General features: G+C 38.2%; 1 protein-coding gene across 2 annotated transcripts; it reads right to left on the bottom strand.

Annotated features, from left to right (window-relative positions):
* Window positions 1-202: 202 nt before the first annotated feature.
* LOC128011914 (Krueppel-like factor 15) lies at window positions 203-9,809 on the bottom strand. 2 transcript variants are annotated; one of them, XM_052594709.1, is made up of 4 exons: window positions 9,507-9,809; window positions 8,261-8,389; window positions 6,115-7,377; window positions 203-2,509 (listed from the first exon to the last, which is right to left on the bottom strand). In XM_052594709.1, the coding sequence occupies exons 3-4, from the start codon at window positions 7,290-7,292 to the stop codon at window positions 2,341-2,343; spliced, it is 1,347 nt and encodes a 448-aa protein (XP_052450669.1). In that variant the 5' UTR covers window positions 7,293-7,377; window positions 8,261-8,389; window positions 9,507-9,809; the 3' UTR covers window positions 203-2,340. The 2 variants fall into 2 exon arrangements, with proteins under 2 accessions (XP_052450669.1, XP_052450668.1); XM_052594708.1 differs by lacking the exon at window positions 8,261-8,389 and having other exon boundaries at window positions 9,507-9,808.
* Between the last annotated feature and the right edge of the window lie 3,369 nt (window positions 9,810-13,178).

Consider the following 13,178-nt stretch of genomic DNA (forward strand, 5'->3'; position numbering starts at 1 on the left):
GTCATTTTTATCAATTTCAACAGTGTTTTATGTAATTTCAAAGGGTTTCCTTTGAAATTATACCAAACTTTCTGAGCTTACACTGTAGCATTAGTATAGGGAAGCATTCAAAATTAGGTAGGAAAATGAAAAACGGAAATCCCCAAAATAACATTTGTGCTTAAGAGGTTAAATAAACATACATAAAAACACAAACACAAAAAAAGTTCTTATTTCCAATTTATTTGTAAATGCATTTGATGTATATCAAGAAAAATATATAATATTTATATATATATATATATATATATATATATATATATATATATATATATATATATATATATTGAATTGTTATTATGTACATTGGTTTACATTTTACAGGGGATATTTATACAATCAAAGACGTGAGATACGTCAGTAGAAGAATATCCGGTACTCTCTGATCCAACAACATTTTGTACAAAGTCTGTACATACAGTATACATACATTCAATGTTGGCCATAAGCACCAATTTCACCAAAAAATTCATGTATAGACGGCAAGGAATGCAACGCTAACAATACGCAAACTCCGCCTGGGTGTTACTCGTGACATACTTTTTAATAAGTTTGAGATGAGTAGGGCTTTAAAAGAACCAATTGTACATGGTTACCTCTTTCAGCGAGCAACGATAACGTAATCGAAGAGATACTGATCCTCCATGGCACTGGTTTGTATGTTAAAAAGCCACAAACAACAGCAAAACATCCCAATACTTTATGCAGACGAATGTGTTTCCTTCATTCCTACAGGACTCTTCTGGTCTGCAAGAGGTCTGAGTGATTTTGGTTTCTTCCAGCTCTGCAATATCTGATCCGAGATTTCCTGACCACAACAGTTGCTAAATATTATAAGCAGAGCAGCAAATCGATACCACAATAATTTTCATGCATTCCTCTGAAGCACGTGTCAACACGTAAAGCAAGTAAAAGAGCCAGAAGAGATAAGTTCCTGTCATCACACTGTATGTGTGTATATTCGTGTACGCATCTATAGGTGCCTGTTGGTGCAGTACAAAGAGCAACGGGTTGATTCATCACCTGAGGCACTCAGGGTAACTTTGTAGCTGTTTTCATGTGGGCTTTTGTTTTGGAAAAAACGGACTGCATAGAACAGATTGCATTGTCAATGTTGTTATGAAGCTCTCATCACAATCCAATCGACATTTGTTAAATATTAGCGTTAACTATCAGCACCCCACTGGGTATTACACGCATTCTTTAGTGAACACATGGTCAGCGTGCCCTATCAGTAGTCAAGCTGTGTCCATGACTACAGTTCCCATGAAGAATGTCCTCTTTCAACTCCAGATGCGTCCCAGACTACACTTCCCAAGCTGGAGGATTTGACCTGCAAGCGCCCCCTTATGCGGGAGCTCGCAGTTGAGACCGGTTAGCACCTTGCAATTCCAGTTTCATTTTGTCATTCAAGCTCGTCTCGCAGAGACATTTTGGCAGATAGTCCCAGCTCAAAAGGACTGTTTGAGGCAAGTTAGAAAGGTTTGATAGTCTGTATTGACCTGGCTTAGCTATCAACTTACTGACTCAGATCATCGGATTTCTCAGATATGAAATGTTTCTAACCACAAATTCCTTGGCCCCAGCTGCAAACATGTAGATTAGAGAAAGGCCCAGAAGGTATCTTGTTTTAATTTTTTTCAGATGAAAGCAACCAATGAAAAAAACGAAGACTGAAATGAAAAATGTTTGTATTATCAACTAAAACATCAGGAAAAAATTCAATACTGATCAGAAGGCCCATTCACATCCGTCAAATGTGCGTGTTTTGATTTCCGTCAATTTGCTCTATAGTCTGTCTGGAGGCGTTTCACAGTTTGCTAGCATACAACCGAAAGTCAAGAGAAAAAGCCTCTGTGTTTGCCAATAGCTTATAATGGCATAGTCCTACCAATGATCAGTAGTTCAAATGAACCCAAAGGTTTTTTTGGTTTAGAGGAGCTAAACACGTGAAGTGACTTTATCATGATTTTGAACAAGGAATGTTGATGACTGGCAGATACATCAACAATTCATACCTCAAGGTACAACAAAAAATGCTTTGAATGGTAAATTTTGCAAACAAATCTGTTCTCAAAACATAGAAAACAATCATGAACGCTACAAAAATACAATCTACGAAGTTTACGACATCCGTGAGGCCGACGAGTCAAGTAACAGTTTCAGAACAAACTCTTTTTCAGTTCATCCAAGCCTCATGTAATAAATTATCACAGTACCACAAATGAATCTGTCTTTCTCTCTTTCATTCCTTCGGTCTATCTATCTCTATCTCTCTCCATGGTGGGGGGTTGTGTGGGGTCAGTGTGCAGTGCGTGCTGTCCTGCTGCTTCGTGGAAAGCGATGGACTTTGATGTGTTTGGACAGGTGATCGCTCCGGGCAAATTTCTTTTCACAGACGAGGCACTGGTAGGGCTTAACTCCAGAATGAGACCGGCGATGCCGTGACAGCTCGTCCGACCGGGAAAATCTGCAAGGAAAATCCAGAGATAAAGCCAAATATTAATGGTTGTGCACTGATCCAGTTCTTTTTTATTTTACTGTAAATCTGCTTTGAAACAATACTCATTGAAGAAAGTGCACTACTTGACTTTTTGTTTTCATTGGTATTTTTTTTTATGACCATGTCTAAAAAAGGCAAAGGGCCTAAATGCTTCAGTTACAATTGTTTTGAAGTCAACATGGTCCTTATTTACTCTTTACGTTCTTGTGTTGCTCTTTGTAATCATTCATCTAAGTCTGAACCGCCTTTGAAACAACTATCCTTTACTTTTCAACACTTTTTTCTTTTTTCTTTTCACTTTTACTTTTCTTAGCCCAGCGTTTCTTGATCCTACAAACATCCCTTCACGTTTTCTCTATTCGAATATCTTCTTTCATGAAGAAATGCGTCAGATTATAAAAGAAAAAGGCCAAAAACAACATTTACCATTGACTTAATCCACACAGAGCCTAAATTAGTCAATTACTGGATCAAGATAATGGAAATATATAATAGTAAGAAAAACAGATCATAAATCAAAGCCTATTTGGACAAGACAGCTCATTACTCATATTAATAATCCCTACTGCACAATTTATTGTTCCCTTATATTTGTCAATGTGAAATCGGACAAAAGGTGAAAACGGTGCTGGAGTTACTGAGTAACAAAATGAAAAGCACTGAATCGGTGACAGTGAAATCTCTTTCACAAGCTTTGAGGCAAAAAACTCTGACACAGAGTGCATGCAATGTCAAATAAAACTGTCAGACAATTGCTCGGTGTCTTCACTACTGCGCAGCAAATGGTTTGAGCTTGGAGCAGATCTAATGAGCAACTATATTTAACCCGCCGCTTAACCCAGTGCTCAAGTTCCAAACGAAGATTTGCACCAGATTCATGACTGTTAATGTTTTCTGAAAGCAAGACTCAGAAGAGGGAAAACTCACAGCTTCTTTTTAGAAAATATGGAAGCATTTTCCTTAACTCAATATTCAGTTCTCTCTTACTCAAGTCATGCCATACACCCTGCGCAGAAAGTAATACGTAGAGACTCCAGGGAAATTAGTTGTATTACATCTCTGGTGTACACCTCTGTTGTATTACAACAGCTGTCAACTTTACACCTTTATACTACCAACTGACATTTTACTCAATAATAAGGTCTGAAGATATTATTCACTTCTGTGTGAAATGAGAAAACCAGGAAAACCAACTCTTGCTCAACCCCATGCCACGGTTTCATATGAAGCCATAGGCAAGGTAGTATCTGTTTCTAATGTCTCGGGAACATGTGTAGAGTATTTGCAAGGCTATAAAAACCAGTCTCTCTCTCGTGCTTGGCTTTTCTTCCACTTTTACAACAAGCTTAGACAGGAACTGTACAGTTGTAGCTATGCTAACAGTAATGTGCTAACTTTGTGCTGAATCCAAAAATAAACTCCCTGCAGCAACAGCGTGACTAACAAAACTAACAAGTAGATTCTCATTTTATAATCAAAAGAGAAGACAATTAAGACAGGTTGCATATGCTAACTCTAATGCTGATTAAATCATAATGCTTTTTTGACTGACAGAGTATCTCACATTTTGAAATACCACATGTATGGTATGCGAGCAAGTCTTTGAAGTATGTTGGGACGGGATGGTGGTGGACTAATTGTTGCCCTGTGGCATAGGATGGGATGGGGTGCCCCTCCTTGTTCGGCAACAGAGCTTGCAAACAGAGCTGTTCCAGCACGCTCTACAGCACATGGTATTAACTTCTATTCAAATGACCAAATTTTTGTATTGTGGTAGAAGAGCTATTCCTTTGAAACCAACTATAAGTACGCTCTCAACTTGATTCCACCTTGCAAATCTGTATTTTCCATTCCAAAACAAAGTTACGCTAAAGCACTTTGGCTCGCTCTAGCACACTCACATGTTGATACTGCAAACTGTATTAGTTCAAAAAAAGCTTTTCATGCAGGTGTTGTCCTCTATTAACCTTTGTGTGCAAGCTGCATAAAACAAAGTATGTACTTCCTGGTTTGTTTCCAGCTGCACAGGGGAATAGCAAAGCACAGGACGTGTGTGCAAAGATGTTATCATCTAGCCGTCTAGTCAAGTACCACATTTAAAGCTATTGTGTGTTCTTTTAGGTCTAAGAAATTTTCATTCTAAGTGTGAGTATGGTTTTGTGTCTTTGTTTCACTAGGACAATTTTATTTGCGGAGTACCATAGGAATGCTAAAAATGCTGGCAAAGCATTGCCGCAGCCAGGCTTGAGGCAGCCAATGCGGCATTCTTCTGTTTCTTTCTTCTCTACATCCACTTCCTGACAGTGTCCTGGAGACCTCAGTCAGACTCACGGACTGCTTAAGGCCAGTCACTGCCAACTGCTATCCAGAAGCAAGGCTAACCAAGGTCACTGATAACAACAGTTTCTCTAAAACAATAAGTCTTATAAAACCTGACTAGAAGCTCTCTTAATGCATCTAACTTGCCAATCCAATTTTATTTATTTATTTATTTATACAATAATTATGTAATCTTGGAGACAAGTTAGTGGATCATTGACAAAAAAGAGCGAGGCTCTGAGAGAGGAAGCTGGAAATAAGGGATACTACTGTGATCAAGTGCTTGAAGAATGTAGTTTCTCAAACTTGGTAACTCAAGCAATCTTACCAAGAACCTAGCTCTTCACTTTGAGCTTTTTCTGTACTGTAAATCCTGACCTCACTACAACTACTGGTGCACTTTAAACAGTATCCAGGCCTTGTTTAGAGAGACTGAAGCTGGACATAGACTAAGAGTAAACAAATGAAGCAGTGAATAGGGAAAAGTCTGCCTCTTCAAAGAGTTTGTCTAATCTCCAAACAGCAGAGATACCACAAAACAAGAACCAAAATCTAAGGACAAGTTATGAATGAAATTTTACAACTGCAAGACAAAGTCGTTATCAAGCAAGTGTTGGGGAGTAACTACCTAATAGTGGCAAGGCTACTAACTAGATTACATTTATCAATAGTGTGACCAGCTATTCAAAACAGCATAGTTTTTTTACAGTAACAATCAAAGTTTCCAATAAGTTGTACAGAATGACCATTTGCATGTTAAATTGCATTGTATTTCACCTTTTGCAACCTTACAGCATAAGCGAGTTGAGGTAATAATCAAGCGTGTTCTAATTAACTTCTCTAATCAAATGTTTTAGAACTTTTTTTTTTTTTACATTGGACAGTCTGATTAGTTCTTGTGAACCGGTTCATGTAATTCAAAGGTGTCCAATCCTGCTCCTGAATGGCCACCATCATGCAGAGTTTACCTCAAATCTTGTTCTTGGCAACTGACATGATATGAAATGCCTCAAAAACAAGGAATAGTAGTGATAAGCTAACAGATGTTTAGATTTGGATAGTCCACATACTAGAGCTTTACCTAGACTCTGTTTGAAGTCCATTCATGGATGGTCAACAAAGATAATGATGTTCCACACTGTTTTCGCAATAACTACAAATTACTGGAGTTAAAGCCCTTCGTACACATCCAGACCTTGACATCTAACCTCTGCTTGAGTGGAAAAAACAACTGTACAGAAAAAAACACTCACCTCCAGCCACAGCCAGGCCAAGTGCAGGCAAATGGTTTCTCACCAGTGTGTCTCCTCAGGTGCGCCTTTAGATGGCTACTTTTGGTGTACATCTTGGCACAGCCAGGGAAAGTACACTTGTGCATTTTAATAAGATCAGCCACCGAGCTCTTCTGGAATTTGTGACACCCAACTACAAGCCCTGTTCCCTGGCCATCAACTGTTCCGTTCTCCCCTAGACCTAAGGGCTTAGCGGCAATGGGAACTGGGGCAATTCGGACAAATTTGTTGGAAGAGCTGTTAAGGCTTGCCGGGGGGATCACCTGAGGAACCAGGGCGAAGGTTTGACCCTGGATGTTGACGAGGAGCTGGGTTATTTTGATGTCTGAGGCAGGTTGTGCTGTTGGTGTCGAGGGGGCAGTTTTAGGGCTCAGTTCCTGTTTCACTTGAATGGGCTGGAGCTGTAATATCACGGGCATGCTTGGACTCTCCACCATCACTACCTTCTCAGAAGAGTCCTCCTTTTTCAATGTGTTCTGAGGATTTGTAAAGGCCTCTTCTGCAGACTGTGCACTTTTGGGATCAGAGTTGCTGTCAGCTATGTCACTTGAGACAGGCACTGTTTGGTCTAAGCTTTGAGCCCAAGGTTCTGATGTAGGTCCTTGGATGCTCTCACAGGTCACTAGACCCTCTCCAGCTTCCTCTTTTAAGGCTACCACTTCCATGTTCTCCTCCAGGAACTCCTCAATCTCTTCCAGAGTGGGCTGAAACAGTTGCCCTTCATGCTCCTCCAAATCTCCAGGGAAAACAGGGAACTCAAAGCACTCTTCTTTGGTGGTGCGGTCCCGTCGTGACTCCCAAGCCAGACCCATGGGAAGAACAGGAGGGACCATGGGAGACATGGAGGTGCAGGATGGCGAGTTTTGGCTCACAGTTAGGGACTGAGAGTGAAGGAAGTCAAGGAGGCCATCTTGACTGTCTCCACTTGAGTTACTCCCACAACTAGAACCCAAGACCTGAGACTCAGGGCTGGAACAGGAACATGGGCTAGATGAGTCACTCAGGTTATCCTCCGAGAATGGTGATGGAAGCATATGGTACACCCCCTCGTCTGTCACCATATCCGATGGGTTGTGGGCTGGCAGCAAACAAGTGTAAGTAAAGAAAGTCTCTTCATCAAGCAGCAAGTGATCCACCATTCCTGGCTACTGCCTGTCCAAAGTGCAGTGACCACTTGTACAGTTCGCTGCTATGAATGATTCAGGTTTTCAGTCTATAAAAAAACTACAAACAAATTCAGGATTAGCAAAATTGTTACAATTCATAGATGCATTGCATGACATTCAAAGTGATTTACAGTACAACAGTTTTAATGGCCGTCCAACTAAAGCAATCTTGAGAACAGACTTTTGATGAAGATCTCAGTCAGTAAAACAATTTGTAAAAGGCTTTGGTCCTACTGAATTCATAGCAGTCAAGCTTTAGAAAAGGGACTAACATACCTACAGTAGATAGCTTGACTTCATTCAGCATGTCTTATATACATGGTAATCAGACTACAATTAGCCTTGGCAGTTTAAACACACACACACAACGAAAGACAGAGGCAAGTGCAATTTGCATTTAATCGTTTAAATATTCAATGACTTTGCAAAAACCAGCAGAGTATTGCTATGCTTGTAAACAAACTTGATGCTAGGCTGAATTATGATTCAATGAGTCTTTTCCACTCCACAAGAACATTTAAAACCCAAGAAGAACCTAGAGGCTAAGCTATCATCAACTCCTGCCTTGTGGATGTGTGAAGCACTGGAAACAATTTACTGTAATAGCTGTATACGTCAACTCTAAAATAAGATGTGAACATTTTACTCCCTCACTACAAGTCTTGCTATAAGCTAAACCATTTAGACAAGATAGCATTGTCTGCACACAGCGGGTCTCAGTTTATTGTGTTCGATTAGAAACAGATGATAATTGGAAACCAAAACTCTAGCCAAAGGAGCACATAAAATGGCATTGTTATGTGTGAGACAGCTCACCATTTAATCAATAAATTATGTTCAATAGTGTTTTCTCCTTTTTTGGTATGTGTTGTACTTGATACATAAAAAATATGTTTGGTTTTCTCTCTGAGGTGTTTTTCTTGATAACATGAAGGACTTACTGTAGTGCTGCTATCTGCATATCAGACATTCAAGAAGGCAACATTGTTCATTTCTGGGAATTTGACCACCAAAGCCTAACTTCAATACTGCAGCTAGTAATTTCATTATAGCATTCCTTGGACCATGCACTGAAGAGAAAAAAAAGGATTCTGCAGCTACAGCATTGTAATAACCACTCCAACAGATATTTTACACACATAATCATATAAGAATTAGAATAAGTATACAGGGGGACTGGGGTTAGTTGTCACACTTCTGACGCCACTGAATACTTTTGTACAGACACAAACCTTAGCATTGGCTACAGAAAAAAAAAGATACAGCTCATTAAACACGTGACATGTTGAGCCAGTAATGTGTCATGTTGTCACACTAAATGGAGAAGACAAATGTGAATGTAAATGGTAGTGAACAACTTTGTTACTAAGTGACAACTAGACCCAATCTCTTTTTTCTCTTAGTAAAAAAAATAAAAGTATATTACAACCTTAAAACCTACAGTAGAGTTCTAAGTCTATAGAACTGTCTTTAGGTTTCCTCACAGTCGGTTTAAGTATTTATTTAATCAATACTGGAAACTTTGATTGGTGTTTAATCGCGGCGGTGATTCTAGCGCCCCCTGTCTGCTGCAGAATGACCGAGAATAACCCTGACATCTACAGGCAGTGTCAACACCCACATGTGTTCACTGCAAACTCAGGAGACATTGTTTTCACCCTTAGACACCTTAAAATCATTTTAAATCTCCCTTTAATTACTTATTATTACACTTCCTCTCTGTGGCCCCATATAGCTTGTCCTAATAACTTTCTGCCATCTGTAATAAAGTTTTCAAAATAAATTTTCTTCAGTCGTTTTTAAAAGTGGTCGATGAATGCAATGACCAAAACTCGAGGCAGTTTTTACCTAAATTATCATTTATTTATTTTTAAGAATCTTACAAAATATTAATTACTAAAAATGTGTTCTATTATCATTGCTATAAATTATTATTTCGAAAAATGTAATATATTTTGTTTACCCAGCCCTGTTTACCCACTAAAGCTCTTGATCTCCCTGTTCCTTATATAGTTCAACTGTAGAAATGGAGAGTTAATCCTGGCTATTCTGCATTTTAGTTATTATTATTGTTATTCTACATTACGCGCCTCACGTTTCGACGCAGCACAGAGTTGCACGCAGTTTCCGCGCATGCCACGCGACTACTCGACGCGCAAATGAATACATAAAAAAAAGCAAACTTACCTTTCTAAATCACTCGCATTATTCCTTGGTGTTTAAAGTACGAGTACGATCCGTTTCACTTTGCTGAAGAATGATTCATTAGCCGTTAAATGTGCCCTTGAGACATGAAGCGTCTCGTGGCAGATCATGCTCTCGTCTCTGTAGTATTAAGCTGCTTTAAGAGTAGATTTGGGGAAGACTGCTGAAGGCTCGTCTGCTCCACACGCTGGGATTGGTGGAGCCGTCGATGGAGGCAGGACTCTTGCCTTTTGTCGTCAATGAACAGCCTTTACTGAAGTACACAGTTGCTTCTGTCAACTGAGGGATCTTTAACTCTTGCAGCGGTGCTTTAATAGCAGCGAGTCTGGCAAAAGAAAGTTGATAAACTGCAGAAACTGAGCTCAAAGTGCAAAAGCTGTCATTAAAGTGAAGATCATTAAGGAAGTGGGTATTTTATTTCACATTTTAATAACAGCACTACAATACAATAAACTCATCTCAAATGGTGTTGCGAGATTAAACTGAAAAGATTACTGCTGGCAATTTAATATGGGATTAAAGTACTGACCTCATAAAGACCAATGGCTTACCACATTTAAATGTGATAACATGTTAATGACTGCTCTATGCATGCTTTTCTATTGATGAATAGACTATGAGTTCCCAAAAAATATGTATGCACCTTTGCTTAGCTTTACTTAAAAGAAGCCTATGGGAGGGAAGACTTTGAGCCAGCCTTTGTTTTTCTTTTCTTCTTTTCTTTTTTCTTTTTTGCAACCTTTCCAGGGTGTGTCCCAAAGATCATGGCAGAACAAAACAAGGCTTTCACATTTATGTCAAACAAGTCCATTCAGTACAATATGTCATCTGAACAGATTTTGGGAAATTTAGCATTACATCACTTGCTCAGGAATGGAGCGTCTGCAGTGAATGGGTGCCATCAGAATGAGACTCCAAACATCTGATTAAAATACATAATATCTACAAGTAATTCAGTCCATCAATTAACACCCTGCGAAGAGAAAAACTGACTGTTTGTAAGAAACAGATATATCAAGAGATTTTAAGTGTGCCTCATATCTTATCTGGAAGCAACAGTTTTAATAGTTTTTTCAAGTTAAAATAATGAATTTGTTTCTCACAAACATGCAGGTTTTTGATTTTATGACATGTTAATTGATAGTACATTGAGGATTACTTGGGAAATATTGTGTAGTTTTTAATCAGTGTTTGGACTCTCATTTTGACGGCACCCATTCACTGCAGAGGATTCATTGGTGAGCAAGTGAAGTAATGCTATATTTCTACAAATGTGTTCTGATGAAGAACCAAACAGCCACATTATAGTAACAGATATATCGACATATCGTTAAGGATCGTCTTGAAAGCAGTTTACACACGAGGTGTTGTTGTTTTCCACTGGTGCTTGTATGAAGTCACACTGTGTATTTTTAGTCGTTCTCAGCTCTCTCACTTCTTCATTGCTTACTGATAATGTGTCTCGAAGCTCTACAGTGAGCAGTTTGATACTTGTACTGGGGTGAAGAGGGCACAGTTACGATGCCAGTGGGTGATTAAGTAATGACAGAGGGCAAACACAGACCTGTCAGCTGAAGAGAGTTCATCTGTGTGTGCATGGCTGACACTGTGACCGCAAAATATTTCTGATCTTGAAAGAAATTTTTTAGTCAGAGCTATTTCTAAGATATTATGAACAGTAGTTTTGTTTCTGATACTGCCCGAAAAAAAGTATCTAATTGCACATGTGTTGTATTGTAAGTATTAGTAGTAGTAGTAGTAGTAAATGGTAATACTGCACACCCGTTAATTTAGCATATGTTTCTATCCAAAGCCACCCACAAATGAAGACAAAACACAAAACTATTTATCATAAACAAACTAACAGTACAGCAATTCCAATTTTGAGTAGTGGCACTTCATAGAGCAGAAATTCCCAGGGCTTCGTGGGCCAAAGTTGCCTTTTGATGACCTTTAATTTGGCCTGCCACACTATACAAAAAGATTGGGGGGGAATAGAGAGGGGGAAATGGCACTGAAACATTTCTTCATTTCACAAAAACGCAATGGTGCGGATAAAAATCTTATATTGTTTTGTTGTTGTTGTTGTTTTTTATTTCAAAGGAAAAATAATAATAAAAACAATATGTAAATTAGCTTAAATTAAAAAAAGCTTTATATATATATATATATATATATATATATATATATATATATATATATATATATATATATATATATATATAATATCCAACTGTATAACTATAGTTGGATATTATGTCAAATTTACTTTTGGCTCACAGCCCCTTATTCAAGTTTGATTTCTGGCAGGATTTTCTAAATTGGCTCCATAGAAATTGTCAAATTACAATAATAAGTAAATAAATAAATGATTAACCAACTAACCATGAAAACAAACAAACAAAAAAAACAGCTTTGGACCGATATTTATTATGAAATTATATAATATTATTTGAACATTTATAGTATTTTCCAGATCATATTTTAACTATTTTACATTTTATTTTAGTAAAATAATACCAAATATTTTCTTTTTGTAATAACACTTACTACTTTTTCCCCACAATATAAATAATTCTGAAAATACATAGCTTTATCATTATCTCTATTTTTGAGGGTTTAATCGAGAAACCTGAAAATCCAAGGTGCACAGATCTTTTCCTCAAACTCTTATGACCTCTATAGAGATGCATAAAACACAATACCTGCACCGACTGTTTGAAGAACCAGGAAGGACGAAGGAGACTGAATCCGTCAGCTGAAGAGACATCAGGAGACAACTGTCATCAAGAAAGACATGAAAGTCTTCCAGTCCTTGTGACTCTTAGTCTGAGTCTGATAACAGACTGTTACAGTTCCTGACAAAAGGAGACAACATGCTAACAAACATAAAAATGCCATTGGATTAGCTGATTTATTTATTATTAACTTAATTTTGAAGCAACTACTAAGAGTACAATCTGTCAGTGAAACTCATCATGGACATACAGTACTATACACTATAACAAACATTCTTCCATCTTGGAAACATTGCCAAGTTACGCAACATACAACCAGTATTTCTCATGCATTCATAACCTCAAGACTGGACTATTGTAATACACTGTTAGGTGTTTGTCCTGCATCTTCAATAAACAGGTCAAGTCCTTACCAGGTCAAGAAAACATGATCATATTACCCCAATTTCACAGTCTCTGCACTGGCTACCTATTAAGCTCTGTAGCAGTTACAAAATATTACTACTTACCTATAAGGCCCTAAATGGTTTAGCTCCTGCGTACCTAACTAGCCTTCTATCACACTACAATCCATCACGTTCCCTAAGGTCACAAAACGCTGGACTTTTGGTAGTTCCTAGGAAAGCAGAGTCCACTAAAGGAGGTAGAGCTTTTTCACATTTGGCTCCCAAACTCTGGAATAGCCTTCCTGATAATGTTCGGGGTTCAGACACACTCTCTCTGTTTAAATCTAGGTTAAAAACACATCTCTTTAGTCAAGCATTCACATAATGTATCTCATAACCTTGTACTTCAGTTACATCTGATCAAATGCACATTATTATTCTTTTGATTAGGTTGAACACATGTTTTTCTCCTTAGTTGGAACAACAGCTATTCAAATTTTTCTCTATTACCTTCTCTGTTTCAGGTAACT

This window comes from Carassius gibelio, chromosome B23 (genome assembly GCF_023724105.1).
Source record: "Carassius gibelio isolate Cgi1373 ecotype wild population from Czech Republic chromosome B23, carGib1.2-hapl.c, whole genome shotgun sequence".
Taxonomy (NCBI): domain Eukaryota; kingdom Metazoa; phylum Chordata; class Actinopteri; order Cypriniformes; family Cyprinidae; genus Carassius; species Carassius gibelio.